We start from the raw sequence: 15,578 nt of genomic DNA on the forward strand, positions 1-15,578 counted from the left end.
GTTTTAAATAGCCATCAGGCTTCATTTTCTGTCTGTAAGACTAAATCGAGGGCTGAGGTAAAGTCATACAGTGGGTAAGAACGTATTTGTGTGTCAGAACACGTCTTAATTAGGCCCGGCGTCAGGGAAAAACACACATTTTGATGGATTCTGAAAACATCCTAAGAGCAAATGAAAAAGTCTATTATTTACTTTGATTTGCAAATGTGTGTAAATCAGTTTCCAAAACCATTTCCTCTGCTTAGTAGGTCATGTGATCCCTGGCATGTGTCTGTCTGTTTGTTAGCTGGATATCTCAAACTAATGGATGATTTTCGATGAAATTTGGTGTAAATATGGCCAATTTTACAAGGAAAAGGTAACCAACTTTTGGAGACTACTCGGATTCAAATTGTACGTCTAGGATCCTGAAGATCCCCTGGATGGCTTCATGGTCCCAATAGTGACGTTGGGACACACCCAAAGGTCTCTGATAGACCCAAAAGGGTGACTCAGTGTGAGCCTACAAAGAATGGGACAAAATGTCACTTGCTCATCCACCGAATAAAAAATACTCAAGCAAAGACCCAATTCTCATAAATCTATGACCTTATTTCTGCAGATGATGATGCTGGCAGGTCAGAGGGTCCACAAAAAGGAAGCAGAGGGATTGGTGCATGCGTATGATCTTGATCCAATAACCCACTTGTCAGTTAGCCAAAAGCACACAATTGCTGTGTAATAATTGATTGTCTGGCTGAGATTTATTCAGAAGGGTTCACAGAAAAGTGGCGGTGACCGAAGCAATGAAAGGTCGGTGTCAGTAGAATGAGGAGGTGGAGAGTTCAGACGTCTTTTGTGATATTTTGCTTGGAATGTGCTACTTTTAAATCCCTCTTGGTGCTACATACCTCTTCCCATGTAAAGTAAGTAAGTTCATCTCCATCCAGGTAGCGGATGTCTCCATGCTGTGGTGGCTCTTCCACAACAAAGTCAATGTTTGCTGAGGTGTAGAATGGATGGGAGATGTTTATTATCTCTGCAGTGATTGCTCTGCTGAGGCCTTCCTTCACGGTGAAGTTGGAGGTGTGGATGGGGATGAGCCGGGGCACGATGTTCACGGAGACGGACAGGTCCTCCACTGTGGTGAAACCGTTATTGACATCCACTGTAAAAGCGTCCCTGCCCTGTAAGGTATAGATACTCATGTAAGTAAGTGAGAGACTAAAAATAAACCCTGAACCTTAGAGGTAGCAGATGTCAGGGAATAAACCTGGACGGATGCAGACACATAAAGAATGCGCCCTTGATCGATGTCCTCCTGGGAAAAGGAGTGAATGTAGTCGAGCACAGGGGAGGCCGTGCTGTCTGAGCTGTTTGTCAGCTTGACCACGTGACCAAGACGAGGGGGCTCTTTAATGGTGAACACCATTTCTGTCGGACCGATATCAGCTTGCTCCACCTAAAAGGCAAAGTAGAAAGGTAAAAAGGCACTATTAATTTATCATTTAACCCTTATGACACTATTTTTTGTCATAAAAATGTGGCCTGATCTGAACTATGTAATATTAATATAACTGTAATCATGCAGTTAACCTCTTTTGATAGTTTTTGAATGTGGAACAGCAGCAGTTTGGAGAACAAGAACCCTGTGAACCCTGGATTATTCAATTTCACTTTAAGCTCTTAACTGGGATATTATAAAGGTTAGATATAAACATCTTCTAGATCTTGTCTCATTTAATGGCAATACCTGCATGTTTTTCTTATATTATTCTTGATACAAAAGAGAAGAAAAGATAATGTCTCGTTAACATGTTTTACATGCTAAATGCTAGCCGTATAGAGTTCTTTTAACAATTAAATGGAAATCACATACAGATTTATCCTGAGGTTGAACTTTTCTACAAATCAGCATGCAATTATTTCAACCAATCACAAAGAGACTCGTTGTGCATTTAAGTGTCAGGGGACAAAAATACTTGTGTAATTAAAAAGATTATTAAGTAAAAAAAAAAAGATGTGATTTTATGCTGAAGTTTGTCCCAACGAAGCATCTTCCTATGCGGATATATAGAGGGTATGATATGGAGGCTGGCACTGCAATGCTTAATTTATGGCAGTACATACACATTTTACCTTTATTAATAAGTTGCAGATCCTGCAATTGCAGACATCGCTCATGGTCATAGTGTAATTTTGATAATATTTCGATTTTTCATGCAGCCGTAATGTATTCACGGTGAGTGAGTTAGCTGAAAAGAAGGGATATGAATTTGGATGCAAATTGTGTCCATAGACACAGGAGTGCAGTAGTATTTTAACATGCAATTAGATTGACATCTGCAGTTGGACACCCTTTAAATACAAGGCACAAGATATAGAACATTTATATAACATCAGTGCTCCTTATTATTTCCTGCACACTAAGTACCAAAATAGTGCAGCAAAAAAATGTATTCTTAATGGTACAAAGAGGAAAAAAGTATGAAATTGGGGCACAGTGTTTTACTCTATGGTGTGCAGAAATGGAGGGGGGGGGGCATTGTGACATTGAAAGCCATGTTACAGATTTACCCACACACACAGATTTATGGTCATCTTACTTGGAGAAGTTTTAATCAGCTCCCTGGAGCCTGAAGCCTGTTTAGTACTCATGCTTGCATTTCACAATATATCAGAAAATGATGCTACTTTGCATTTCATAGTAGGGCACATATTGTATCAGCACCCAGAAGCCAAGTCAATATTTTACCTCTTGTTAAGACCACTCTACCAAGGCTTTGTTCAATGCATATGTTAGCAGAACAGGTCTAGGTGTCTAGGTGAACCCCCAGTCAATATTGCAGATATGAAATGTATATAATAATATGGAATTAAAGCTTGAGAAATGAATATTTTACTTTTAAAATGTCCCTTGCTATTATAAAGTCAAGATTTAAAGAGAATATGTCAGCAATGGACAAACGATTTAAACTGTTTTCAAGACAAGTGCAAGCAGGCTGATTGTATAAATTACATTGGGCTTCATCAAGTTCCTCAGGGGATATTCAGTGCTTTGTTTTCTACACTTAATAGACTGTAATTTAGTTCATAAACTAGATTAAAAGCGGCAATGAAGCAGTCATATTTAGCCCTGCTTTCATGCGGGTGCAATGTAGATTAGAGGCAGGGTTACAAAACATGGTCGGGTCCTTAAATGAGTCATGTGAAAGCTCTGCCCACAAAAAAAGAAAACAAGCTCAAAACACATAAAGATAATGACTTCCAAATTGTAAAAAAAATAAATAAATAAAAATGAATAAATTCTGTATTGCTGAATAAAATCATTATGCCAACAATTAAAGTAATTGTAAGCAATTTGGTTACTGTAGATCTCTAAAAAAAACATCAGTTTCATTCCAGAGTTATTCACCATTACCTTGAGACGATCCGTGCTGATGATGGTGTGTTCCCCCTCAAAAGAAATGATGACCTCATTGTTTATCACCTCAGGCTCAGAGAGATAACCTTGCTTGAATATTTTAATCCTGAATGTGCCTTCCTCAAAGTGTCCTCTTGCTTGGACTGTGAAGCTGAAAGCATCCTTGGGCCTCAGACTCTCGTAATTGTGTTCGTAAGACACAACTCCTTTTTTCAGATCCTCCAGAGTGAAAGATGAAGCCTCAATTCCACTCACAATAATCCTGCCATCACTGGGGGGTGATGTCACCTGAAACTTGATCTCGCTGTCGTCTCTGATGTCCATGTTGGTGTCAGCGCTCAAAAGGGTGGTGTTAAGGGTCTTAGTGCTTCCATGGTCAATGACAATCATGGAGTTGTTCACCACTCGCAGGTAGGGGTCACTTGCCTGAATGTCAAGTAGAGCAGTGGTCTTGTAAAAGCCATCTGACACCTGCAGTGAGAAGCGTTCGCGGTCTGCTCCATGGTGTATGAAGAGAACGTTTTTATCTCGCAGGTCGGCTTGTGTGAAACGGAAAAGGGGTTGTGAGGGATTCAATTTTGAGACAATGTTGCCTGAGAGGATCCCCTCACGAGCGTAGACGATCTTGGAGTCATTGAAACCTGAGTCATCATCCTTGTACTGTATAACATCAGTTGTAAGCAGACGTTGACCGTGGCGGACCACGTTGAAGACTTTGTCCACAACCCGTACGGGGGCATGGTCATTCTTCAACTGGATAGATATTTTGAAAACTTCCCTCCCTGCTGCCTGATGATTGGAACCGTCTGCTGCATGATCAAATGCTGAGAAATGGAATTCATCAGTGCTGCTCTGGGAACCATCATGCTTGTAAATAAGCCTGTCAAGTTGGAGGTCTTCACTGCTAAAAACCCTAATTGCTCCTTCGAATCGAGGCTCCCCAGGTGGGGAGTCCCTCATGAGCCGTCCATACTTTGGTTCCTGTGTGATGTGGTACACAAAGTCTTTAGAACTTGGTGATTCCATCCAAAGGTAGTTTTTGTTCAGAATGTTCTCACCACCCTGAAGGACAACCAGCATCTCATTGGTCAGAACAGGAGCATCTGAATCAGCAAGGATGTTAATTGGAAAAGTGTACAGGGGGGAGTACTGGTCATCTGCAAAGACTCTGAACTGAAACTGGTCTGTACTATCCACAGCCCTTCGAACACGAACCTTGTAGCTAACTGAACTGTCCAAAAGATCCTTCTGGGTGAAGACATCACCCTCGGTCAACTCTTTGTCCAACAACTGGAGGCTACCCAGTGTCGGAGGTTTAACAAGGATGTACTTTAAAGTTTGGGGATCAGGGTTTTTTCCTTTCACTTGAGCAAGAAGCTCGCTCTGTCTGATTGTTATGTCTTCTCCAACCTGCATCTCCAGTGGAACCAGGACTGTAAGTTTCACTGGAGATGGCATGATCTTGACTAAGAAGCTGTTGTTCCGGAGGTAAAACTGCCCCATGTGTGTGTCAAACTGAATCCGCTCGATAACAATGTCTTCCTGGTCACTTGAATCTGTGCTGAAGTACCTAAGGCGGTTTAGATCCAGATCAGATTGATGGAACGCCGTAACCTGCTTGTACGTCCCGTCGCCTCTCAGAATCTGTAGTTCCCCAAACATGAGGGGCTGTGTGATGTTAAACATAATATCTCCATTACGAGGATGCCCAAGGACAGCCAAATTTTGAATGGTGATTGAAGCATTGCTACCTTGAGACAGGAGAAGGCCAGTGTTGGTCACAACTGTCATATGTGGCTGTGTCACCGACAACTTAAAGGAAGCTGAGTGGCTTACTGACTGCCCATCAGATACTTCCAAGGTAATTCCAGCAGCAGCACTGCCCCCTTTGTGTACAAAATAGATGTTTCCTTGTTTTAGATCTCTGCAAGTGAACTCAGTGATGCTTTTTTCTGGCTGCTGACTGTTTTCAAAGTAACCGACTTCTTTGGAAGGCTCTGACGTTACAGTTACCACTAAGTCATCGCAGCGGGTGTCAGCATCCATGATTTTGATCATGCTTGGGCTCAAACGAGTCCGGCCATTTTCTGCAATTGCAAACTCCTCTCCACCCAGTTGTGGAACATCACTAACAGGAATAATTACAACTGGTAGGACATAATTGCGAGGAGTCTTTAGACATTCTGGAAGGTAGCCATTGCTGTGAGCAACTACCTCCAGCTGAATTTGATCTGCATGCCTTTCATGTCCATCATGCATGTACTTGATTTTCTGATTGACTACATCGAGAAGAGTGAACTTCTGTGTGCGTTTAGTGCTGAGGTTCATATCAATTAGGCCGTACCAGGGATCGTTTTTGATTGTAAAGATGATCTGAGACTGACGCATCCCTGCAGCACTGAGGTCAAAGGTAGGTCTTAGGTTTGCAAGACCAAGAACAATTTCCCCACCTTCAGGCACAAGCAATGGTGTTACATCAAGAAGCTTTGATACATTTCTGAATATTTCTGGCATGTCGTCTGTTGGGTAGCAATGCTGTTCGTTGAAGTCCATATCGACATACTGGATGCGAACAGGTGGAGAAGTTGTAGTTGTGTCTATGTCATAATAACTTGAATAGTCATAGTCCTCGCCTTCACATTTAACATGAACATCTTTGGTGACCAAAGCATCCTGTAGGCTTCTATCCTTCTGATTTACTTTGATCTCCCCCAAACACCCGATGAAGGATTCTGCAGTCATCTCCTCCTCGGCACGGTTCAGTGACCCACTCTCGCGAAACAGATCTTTCATTTTTGCTTGAATACCTCCTAAGTAAAGGTTTCCAACCAAGTCCATTTTCTGTGAAGAATCAAGAGGAAGGGAGGCTGATTGGCTGTCAACGTTGATGCTAAAAGAATCCTGACTGAGCTGAACCTTAACTCGATGCCACTGATCATCATCCAACTGCACCTGAGTGTTGTCCAGCACCTCCATGCCAGTGCCGTAGTCCAACACACCCTTAAGGTAGCCTTTTACAACACCAATAGCGATGAAGTCAGAGTCCCTTCCTGGGTGGAACACAAGAAGGGCATCCTCAATGGTGGTTTTCATTAGGAATTCCAAAACCCTTGGACCACCGGTAACCCCGCTCCAGGTAGGGAAGGACACGAATGAATCAGGAGTACTGAAACTAGTTGCCTCTCCATCACCAGCCTCAAACTCACTGCTGCAGGATTCCTTTGTATCTTGGCATTGTTTAAACACTCCTTTGAGGATATCAAATTGATGGGATTCAAATTTGACGTCAGTCATACAGCCCCGGAAAGGTGGGATGGCATTGCTAAGGTAGGGAGCATCAAGGTCTCCTGTTCCTCCAAGCCAAATGCCCAAGTCAATGTTGAGCTGCTCTCCATCATCGTTCACAGGGACATACGTTGAGAAGAGGTCATCAATAGTCATGGTGAGCTTAGCATCCTCCAGTGTGAGTGAGACTTTGTGATCCAGAAGGTTGTTCAGCTGCACACCTTGAGATGACGACAGTGTCACTTCACCAGCCCCCATATTCATCCGTGCCTGCAGGAAAATAAAACGTTTCATTAAACTTTTAAAATTAACATTTAACATTTGTACGTTTGACTGGAAGAGATATTACGGACTGCATTTATATCACACTTTTTAATCTTAGTGGTACTAAAATTCTTTTTTTTTTTATCATTCAAATATTTACACCTGCATTCATACACTTGGTTGTATTCATTTTGATGAGTTGCCTATCGAAGGCACGTCTGAGTTCAGTTGTTTAAGGACACTTAACAAATGGACAGGAAGAGTCAGAGTTTACATTTTCAGTCCAGAGCTCAATAAGTGATCCCTACAGCTGCATCATATATAGTAATCACCTCTGGATCCTTTTATGCATGGGGACATGATTTGCAGCTGCTGCCAAGGAGATAATGTGATCACTGGTGTTGGTTTGTCTATGTCAGTTTAAAACGTTTTGTCTGGATATTGATTGAAATTTCGTTGGGTGATACAGAGCTTGGCTGAAAAATTTCATTAGATTTTGGAATTGTTTGACGACATATTACCTTGGAGGAGGCATGCACTCACCGACTGCCCTTTAGTTAACTCCTTTCATTGTAATGAGCTACACAGTGTTAGCAACGCTGAATTTGAAAATCAATGTATTCTCTAGTTTCTCTGGTATCATGAAAGATTTTTAAAGATTTCATTTTTTTCTTGTATAATCTGTGCATGGGGTGGCACGGTGGGGCAGTTGTTAGCACTGTCGCCTCACAGCAAGAAGGTTCCAGGTTCACAGGATCTTTCTGTGTGGAGTCTGCATGTTCTCTCTGTTCCTGCGTGGGTTCTCTCTGGTACTCCACCTTCCTCCCACATTCCAAAGCCATCAAGAGGGGACGAGGCTGATTGATACTCTAAATTGACCGTGACTGTGAGTGTGAATGGTTGTCTGTCTCTATGTGCTGGCCCTGCCATGGACTGGTGATCTGTCCAGGGTGAATCCCGCCTCTCACCTGAAGCCTGCTGGGATAGGCTCCACCCCCCATGACCCTTAACAGGATAAGAGGTAGAAAATGGATGGATGGATGGATCAGTGCATGTTGCCGAAAAGGCAATTTCATATCTATGAAGCCTTTTCACTGTTTCACAGCACATCTCATATCACCAAGGCAAATAGAAAGACTATATCTAGAGGTAATATTACCAGTTAGAACACATGCCCAGACTTTACTTCATTGAAAATGCAGTAATATTTTTTTTCAGATGCTTTTCAAAGCTGTCAGAGTAACATGTCAGGGTTGTTCCAGTGAGACAACTAGACTAGACGGCTGATCAATTTCAGTTGTTTTCAGAGTGAGACATGATGAAATATGGTTTATACACTGTACACAATTGCACACACACACACACACACACCCGAAAGTAGAGTGACTCTACATTTATAGTGGTGCTTTTCCACAAACTATTATGCAGTAATGCTTTGCGATGCCTTAAAAATTCTCAGACGAGAAGTTATTTCCCAGTCTAAGTTAGGTCTATATCAGAGAATAAATCAATAAATAATTATTCTTCTGAAAGAGAATAACACTTTTGCATGAACAAAAAGCATTTTCACAAAATAATAAGATGCTATAAACCAAGTGAGTAATAATGGAGATGCTTGCCTTAGCATTAGAATTTACATACATATTAAGAAGTGTGTGGAGCCACATCTGCACAGTGGCTGTTGGCTATGTGCTAATTGTGAATTTTTTCCCCGTCTTCATCATACTCTAAAATTAATACCATATCTGCTTGTACATTCAAGACCATTCTTACATCCAATATTATCATAATATTATCATATAAATATCACACAGGTTTTGCCTTTACAACTGGTTGTTTTAACTCCAGACAACATGTGGATTACATCCTCAAATTTACTGATCATATGTGGTTTGTTTAATCTCGCTAGTCTCACATATTTTGGATTATCTCCTGTATCACTTGTGAGTTCAGTTAAGCAAGTTGATGAAAGTTAGCAAAGTGAGGTATCTATGCTCATTTGAGTGGCAACTTCTGGGGTTTGAAAGTTGAAGCCAACTCAGAATTGCCTAATACTGCAGTTCCTCCTGTGGCCACTTGAGGCAGGCTTCAAGAGGGAATCAATCGTCATAGACCCGATGATACAATGACAGATTCAGTAAACATGTTTACTGCTAGGAAGAAAAAATGGTCTTCTTTGATTAATTTGCCCTTTCATGACAACTGTACAGGCATGGATTTTTATGTTACTCTCAGTTAGTTCCTCCATCTCATCCAAACAGGATTACCTTCAGTTGCAAAAGCAGAATATTGACAGTCATTACACCAAACTAATGGGTGACATCATAACTGCTCTGCCCATCTTTATGTTATCATTGTTGGGACTGAGCAATGCAGTGAGCTACAGTACTGTGTTCTTCTTAATTAGAATTCTATACAGGTTACTTACTCACCTGTATTTTCCCATTTTGGAGCTCTATGAACAGGTAGTCCTCCATTCCTGCGGCCAGGAGCAGCAGCCCACTTCTCCGACTCGTCTTGAGCTGGAGTGACACCTGGAAGGTGGAGACATCTTGGTAGGCTTGTATACTGCAGGAGCTGTCCCCGAAGTAGGATTCTGTAGAGAAAGGAAACAAAAGGAAATTATTGCAAATAAAGAGTCATGTTAGAAGAGGACGCAATTCATTTCACATAACAGTCAGTGATACTCGCTTCAGTCCCCAAGCACAAACACATTCCATTTGCATGTGCACATTTGAACAGCTGAATTCTGAATCATTTTCATGTGAAAAGAACAATACAATCGATGTGTTCTGTGTTAACGTGTCTCGATCCTGACATAACATATAATCGAATTGCACATTTGGCTGAATAAACCACATGTGCTGTACCCCGTGTATTATAAATGGTGTTGAGAGAAACAAATTAGATGGACACTTTCCCAGTCTCAGGTTTCACTGCAACCTGTTCATGACTGATTTCTATATTTCCAGGTGTCCTCCAGCTGCTCCTGACTGGAGAGGAGCTCCTCTGGCCTCAAAGGGATTTTCTCACTGAGACATCAGTCATTACCCCTGCAGAGGTTTTTCAGGCATAACGAGTCTTGGGGTGCAGGATTTCCCAGGCTTGAGCTGTTTCATTTCCAATGATATGCAAATTCCGCCACCTGCCTTGGACTGCGCTCTCCGGGGCCCTCGACAAAATGTAAACCATGGAGGAAGTCAATTATTTCCCCGTGCACATGCTCTGAAATTAAACTGGACCACCTCCAAGACCCCATATCCTCAGCATGGATTTTCCATGGCTTTAGCCAAGATATATTGAAAGGGGGCTTTCCACCATTAGCTGCGTCTGTGACAGCTTGAGACATAGAAACTCATTGGAACACAGTGAAGGCCATCACATAGCAACAACATGCTGACAGTTCTATTTGGAATATTTAGAATAGTGAAAGGAGACAGCGAGATGTCAAAGCTACAACATTCCTCTGAGATCCCAAAGTTGAAGATATCCCTTCAAAATCAACAGTAGCTTCCTGGGAGTGGCATCTCAAAGCAACGGAATAAGCTCTCAGATATTCTGAAAAATGCAAAAGGCAGTGTTTGAAGATGTTCATGTGAGAGCGAACAAACACGTGTCTTTAAAGGGCCTGTGTGTCTGCGTTGCATCTACATGAACGCCAGGCTGACAACTTCAAAACACTGAGGGCCACATTTGTCCTTTGTTTTCTCATCCTTTAAATGAACCCTTCCATCCCAGATCTGCAACAAACACTGGAAATATGAACAAAGACAGTCATTTTGCTGTCAGCAAGGACGAAAACAAAGCTTTTATCATCACACACATGCTTGTGAGATTTCACTAAGAGGCATTTGGTCTTGGTTCCAAGGCTGCACAAAGTCAGTGATGAACGGTCTCAGCACAGCGCCAAACACACAGTGACTGTCGACTGCACAGCAGCGACCTCCTGCAACCAGAGAAGCTAAAAGTTGGTGTCTCTCTGAAATAAATATCACAGGGCAGTAATTTAAACGTTATCACACGGTGAATTTGAATCTACATTATTGGAATACTGACAAATGGGAGAAAGCCATCTGATCCTTCCCAGTAATTCAAAATATGAATGAAGCTGAACATGCAAATATCATTTGTAAAATGGAATTAAATTGAATTACCACAGATCCAGATCATTCACTTTCAAAATGGCTGTTGTCATTAGGTGTGTCTAGCTGTGCCGCGGGCTGTTATGGCTTAGATCTGAGACTTTCTGGTAAAGCGAAGGTACTCCAAAAGAATGACTTGTGGTAATTGCACAGGAGCCTTAAAGCTGAAAGTGAAAAATAAGGGAGCAGAGTCTTTTCTTTTAGGCAATTGCATTAACAAAGAAAATCGCAATGAGCTCTATGGTTCTTAAACCTGAGCTTTTGTTGGATTGTTCACTGAGCACGGGGATGAAAAGCTGGAGGAGAGAACGATGCCAAGACAATTCTGCCTGGGGATTTTCTGGTTCAAATTCAGCTCGCTGCTGTTGCCTTCAGGAAACGGAGCACATTTTCTAATGATACACACAATAGCTGTACTCTCTGCTGTGTACCTGGACCTGGAATTCATTAGTTCCCCAGCTAAGCTGAGTAAAGCTCTGTATAGAATAAGCTTCACTTAGGAAAAGCACATTTTCAAAATGCTATCAGTACAAATGCCCTGCCTTGTTACACCCCTTTGGTCCTGTATTCTTTTTTAAATGTTCTGCATTCATATTGTGTAACAGGTATGCGCAGAGGGAATCGTACGTATGTGATGGAAGGAAAAACACACAGAACTAGAGATGCCGGTGTGTAAACCCTAAAAGGGTTGTTGCAGGGGTACCCTTCACTTTCCTTTGGACCTTTTCTTTTAGTCAAATGTTGTGCTTCTGGCTAGAAGTTGTTCTTTGGAGGTAAATAATGTACCTTTGGCGAAACCTTCTTCAAACCTGTCAGTACAGAGCTGCTCTAGACTCATACCTCATTTATTTGAGTGCCTGCTGTTGAGAATGGAGAACTCACATTTCCTACTTTTGTACTGAAAAATAACACAGTACTTTCTCCTTCCTCCACGGCCTTAAGGCTGTGGGTGAATGGGACCTGAGTTCAGTGATTTTGCTGACAATCCATCATTAGCGTCATTTACAAGCCTGAGCGGTAAGTCGTTCTTTTCAGGACAGTCTCAGGTCCCCTTTAAGTACCACACCCCCCCTTCACACTACGTTATTGTGCATTAAGTTGAATCCTGGTTTCAGGCCAATGCAGATGGCTATAATTTAATGACTGACTGCACTTGTATTCATAATGCTCGCAGGAAACCGAGTCTTCCTCTCTTTCATGGAGGGCTGAATGAACTACCCTGTTGTCTTTCTTTCCCTTTTCTCCTCCTCCTCCTCCTCTCCATCCTATTTTTTTTTTTTTTTTTTTGGTCTCAATCTAACGGCACATGTCCGGAAAAGCTGTGGGGAAGAGCAGTCGAGTGACCACATGTGAAGGAAGATTGGAGACATTCAGTCGACTTTGTGTCCTGTGCCGATGAGTCAGACCCATGCCCTTAAGAAATATTTTAAGTCTGTGTAAAGATGTGCCAGACAGACACAATTTGAGTCTTGAGGATGTTGATTTCTGCTGCTAGTTGTGTTGGTGACCAAAGAAAATACTTGAATCACATGCACAATATCCTGAGGCCTTAATTCTCAGAGGGATGTTGTGTCTAAATGGTCTTGTCTTATGTGAGTGTTAACTGAGAAACAGTGACACTCAACACTGTCATTTTATGAGGAAGGTATTTCTTAGAATTAATATATCTGGATTGTTTTTTCTTAAATAGTGTATAGCCACTGTGTGTTCCTCTTCTACAATTTTCACCATGGCAACCCAGCCTGCAATCCAAACACACCACCTTCTTACGTAGCCCATGGTTAAACCATGGTTAGCTCGACTATAAATAGTGGTTGTGTTGGTCATTTGTTTCTTTTGCTGGGCTGTGCCTATACAACAGGGCAGAATAGTGACTGGATATAATTATATGAAGGAGAGGGTGTTGTTAACCATAGATAAAATTGGCGTGCTCTTAAGGGTGAAATGGAATACCATATGGCAACATGGTCATTACCATGATTAGCAATTATAACTCTTACGAGGGTCAATAGCTCCTTTGCCTGCAACAAACAGTTTTTTTGTTTTTACTTATTTTTGCAGATTGTAACATTTTTTGCCCTTTATACATTTGACGAACAAACCAAACTGACACCCACAGACATCTGGCTTTTGTCTTCAGTGAGAAACAATCGGCATTTATTACCGGAACAAATGGCTTTGCGATGTCTCTGGTGTTTTTAGCGCCGACCGGCAGTGATGGAAACCAAAACACTGGAGGAGGGAAGGAAATTGATTTGCTCAAATATCAGGATTCCTTTTGGTGTAGTAGCTAATAAGGAATTAATTGATTCTGGAACTGATAAAGCAGGACTATTCAGTTGCATCATTTCAGTCTCAGCTTTTTGGATCATGTTTTCTGCAATGGCCAGTTTTGTTCCACTTCTTCGACTTATCCACAGTTTGCAATTCCCAAGTTTATATGTGGGGTATAATCATTTAAAGGCAGCTCACGTTTGACAGTATCATCTCGTATTTAGCATTGTCAGTAGTGGATGCAAGATAAACACATAAAGACGCATGATGTGTGAGGGCTTTAATTAAGAAAGGGACACATCTGATGAATAAATTGGTTTGATCTTTTAATTAGAGAATCTGCACCACTGTGACATGATTTCTGGTTTTGATAACTAAACAAAAATATGTTTTAACACGAGATGAAAAGACTTTTGCCTCGACTGTGACACTTTTCATATTTATGACTGATTTTATGACTGATTTTTGATGTGGACCTGGATGATATGTGCTAACGCTCCGTTGCTAATAGCTAGCGTTTTGCTGACTTAATGACTAAGGATCTTCTTTCCTCCTTTTTTTCTTTCCTCCAAAAACATTCTATTATACTTGCATCTGATCATATGTCTGTACTGAGAATTCCGTGCCAGCTTCGAGTACCCGGTAGCAGCCCATCGTGCTAGAGGGTGCACAAGCCAGCTTAAATTTCATAGTGCAGAATCAAACTTTCAGCGCTGCAGAGGAGGAATGAAAGAAGCACCATTCTTCTTATCACAAGGCAGTGTTCCATCCAAATGCTAAAAATGCTGCAAGTTGTTGCCTGGAAAAAGGAGTGATCATTTTAGAGGAACATGTTTACAGAGCTGACTGTTGAACACAAGAGTGTGTATAGGAAAATACTGATAACTCCAGCGTCGTTAAACAGCAGAGAGCAGAGCCACAACTCCACACACCTTGACAGTGCTACTTTATAAGGACCCCCCATCTCCATCAACTTTTCAGAAGTCACCAGGGACACACTTTTACAGCTTTATGGAGCCATTTTTCACGCCGGACGATGCCAGTGTGAAAGCAAACCCAACATCATTTTAGCCCCCTTTCAATTCCCATCTACCTCTGCAGCCCTGTGAGGCTCTTCGGCCTGATAGAAGAGGCACAATAGATAAAACACAGGCATATGGAGACGCAGCGAGTGGCCGCCTCCATGGCAATAATTCTTAACTTTTCAGCTTTTCTGTCTGTAAAACACGCACTTATACAACAGACAAGGGGCGGTGGCAGAAACGAAAAATTATGACCTTTCCCTATGAATGGAGGTTGGCAGTGTAATGTAATTTCAGCTTAGGAAAGTGGACCTGTGAGAAAAAGGAGGGAAAGAAAGATGTGAAAAGACTCAGTGTTGTCTGGGTTTGTGCTGTTAAAGCAAGCGGGTTTGAAAAGCCGGGCCTCTATACAAAGTGAAAAAAGCCCATTTTCTTTGTCGATATACAGAAAAGGGCAGGCCTTTTTTTTTTTTTTTAATTTCCTTGGCGGCAGATGTGATTTGTTGATGACTAATGACAGACCTGGTTGACTCTGCTGCCATTTCCTTGTTTAATCTCAGGATCCTTATATCTGAGTGAGAAATCAGGCGAGATGGTGAAAGGTTATAAGGGAAAAGACCACACATCATCTGAATGTATGCTGCTCAAGAGAAGGAACGGTCTCATATTTCAGTAACTTGCCGACATGAGCTTATAACGAGATGGTCTGCATGTTCTCTTGCACAGCTGCCAGTGAAAATACTTCCATCAAATGTTGGCTGCATTTCACGTTAACTATGCTTCACTACATTTCAAGGCAACGACTAACAAAGAAATACTGTGCTATAGTTCAGAAGTGCACAATGGAACACTCTCATACAAGGTAAACCTCTTTTCTCAAATTCTATTTTTCAGCCAAATAAGGCGTGGGACATATTCACAGTTTGTTGGCTCATCACACTCCACTGAAAGACTCGTTGGTCATAATGACTTTGGAGTGATGATCTCACTTACCTAACGACATTTTTTAGACAAACACAACTGTGAACAGAAGCATTGTGGTGACTCAGGGGCTCTGCTGTAGTTTATGACTGGTTCATACAAAGCGTGCCTCTGTAAGTGTATCTGAGCTACGGAAGCCATCAACTACTCCGGTCCAAGAGGGTGGGTCTTGTTAAAATAATCCCCCCGTGACATCAGAGGACTGAC

The 15,578-nt window shown here is 41.8% G+C and overlaps 1 protein-coding gene across 1 annotated transcript in view; it reads right to left on the minus strand.

The window, feature by feature from the left end:
• cspg4 (chondroitin sulfate proteoglycan 4) overlaps nt 1–15,578 on the minus strand; it is a 73,509-nt gene that overhangs the window by 20,279 nt on the left and 37,652 nt on the right. The window contains exons 2-5 of the mRNA XM_086209600.1: nt 9,385–9,548; nt 3,401–6,958; nt 1,253–1,441; nt 891–1,166 (exon numbers count right to left, since the gene is read on the minus strand). Of these exons, the coding sequence (XP_086065726.1) occupies nt 891–1,166; nt 1,253–1,441; nt 3,401–6,958; nt 9,385–9,548 (4,187 nt within the window). The remainder of the gene's footprint in view (nt 1–890; nt 1,167–1,252; nt 1,442–3,400; nt 6,959–9,384; nt 9,549–15,578) is intronic.

This window comes from Aulostomus chinensis, chromosome 7, assembly GCF_037954235.1.
Source record: "Aulostomus chinensis isolate RoL2024-O1b breed Wild chromosome 7, RoL_Achi_v1.0, whole genome shotgun sequence".
In the NCBI taxonomy this organism is placed as follows: domain Eukaryota; kingdom Metazoa; phylum Chordata; class Actinopteri; order Syngnathiformes; family Aulostomidae; genus Aulostomus; species Aulostomus chinensis.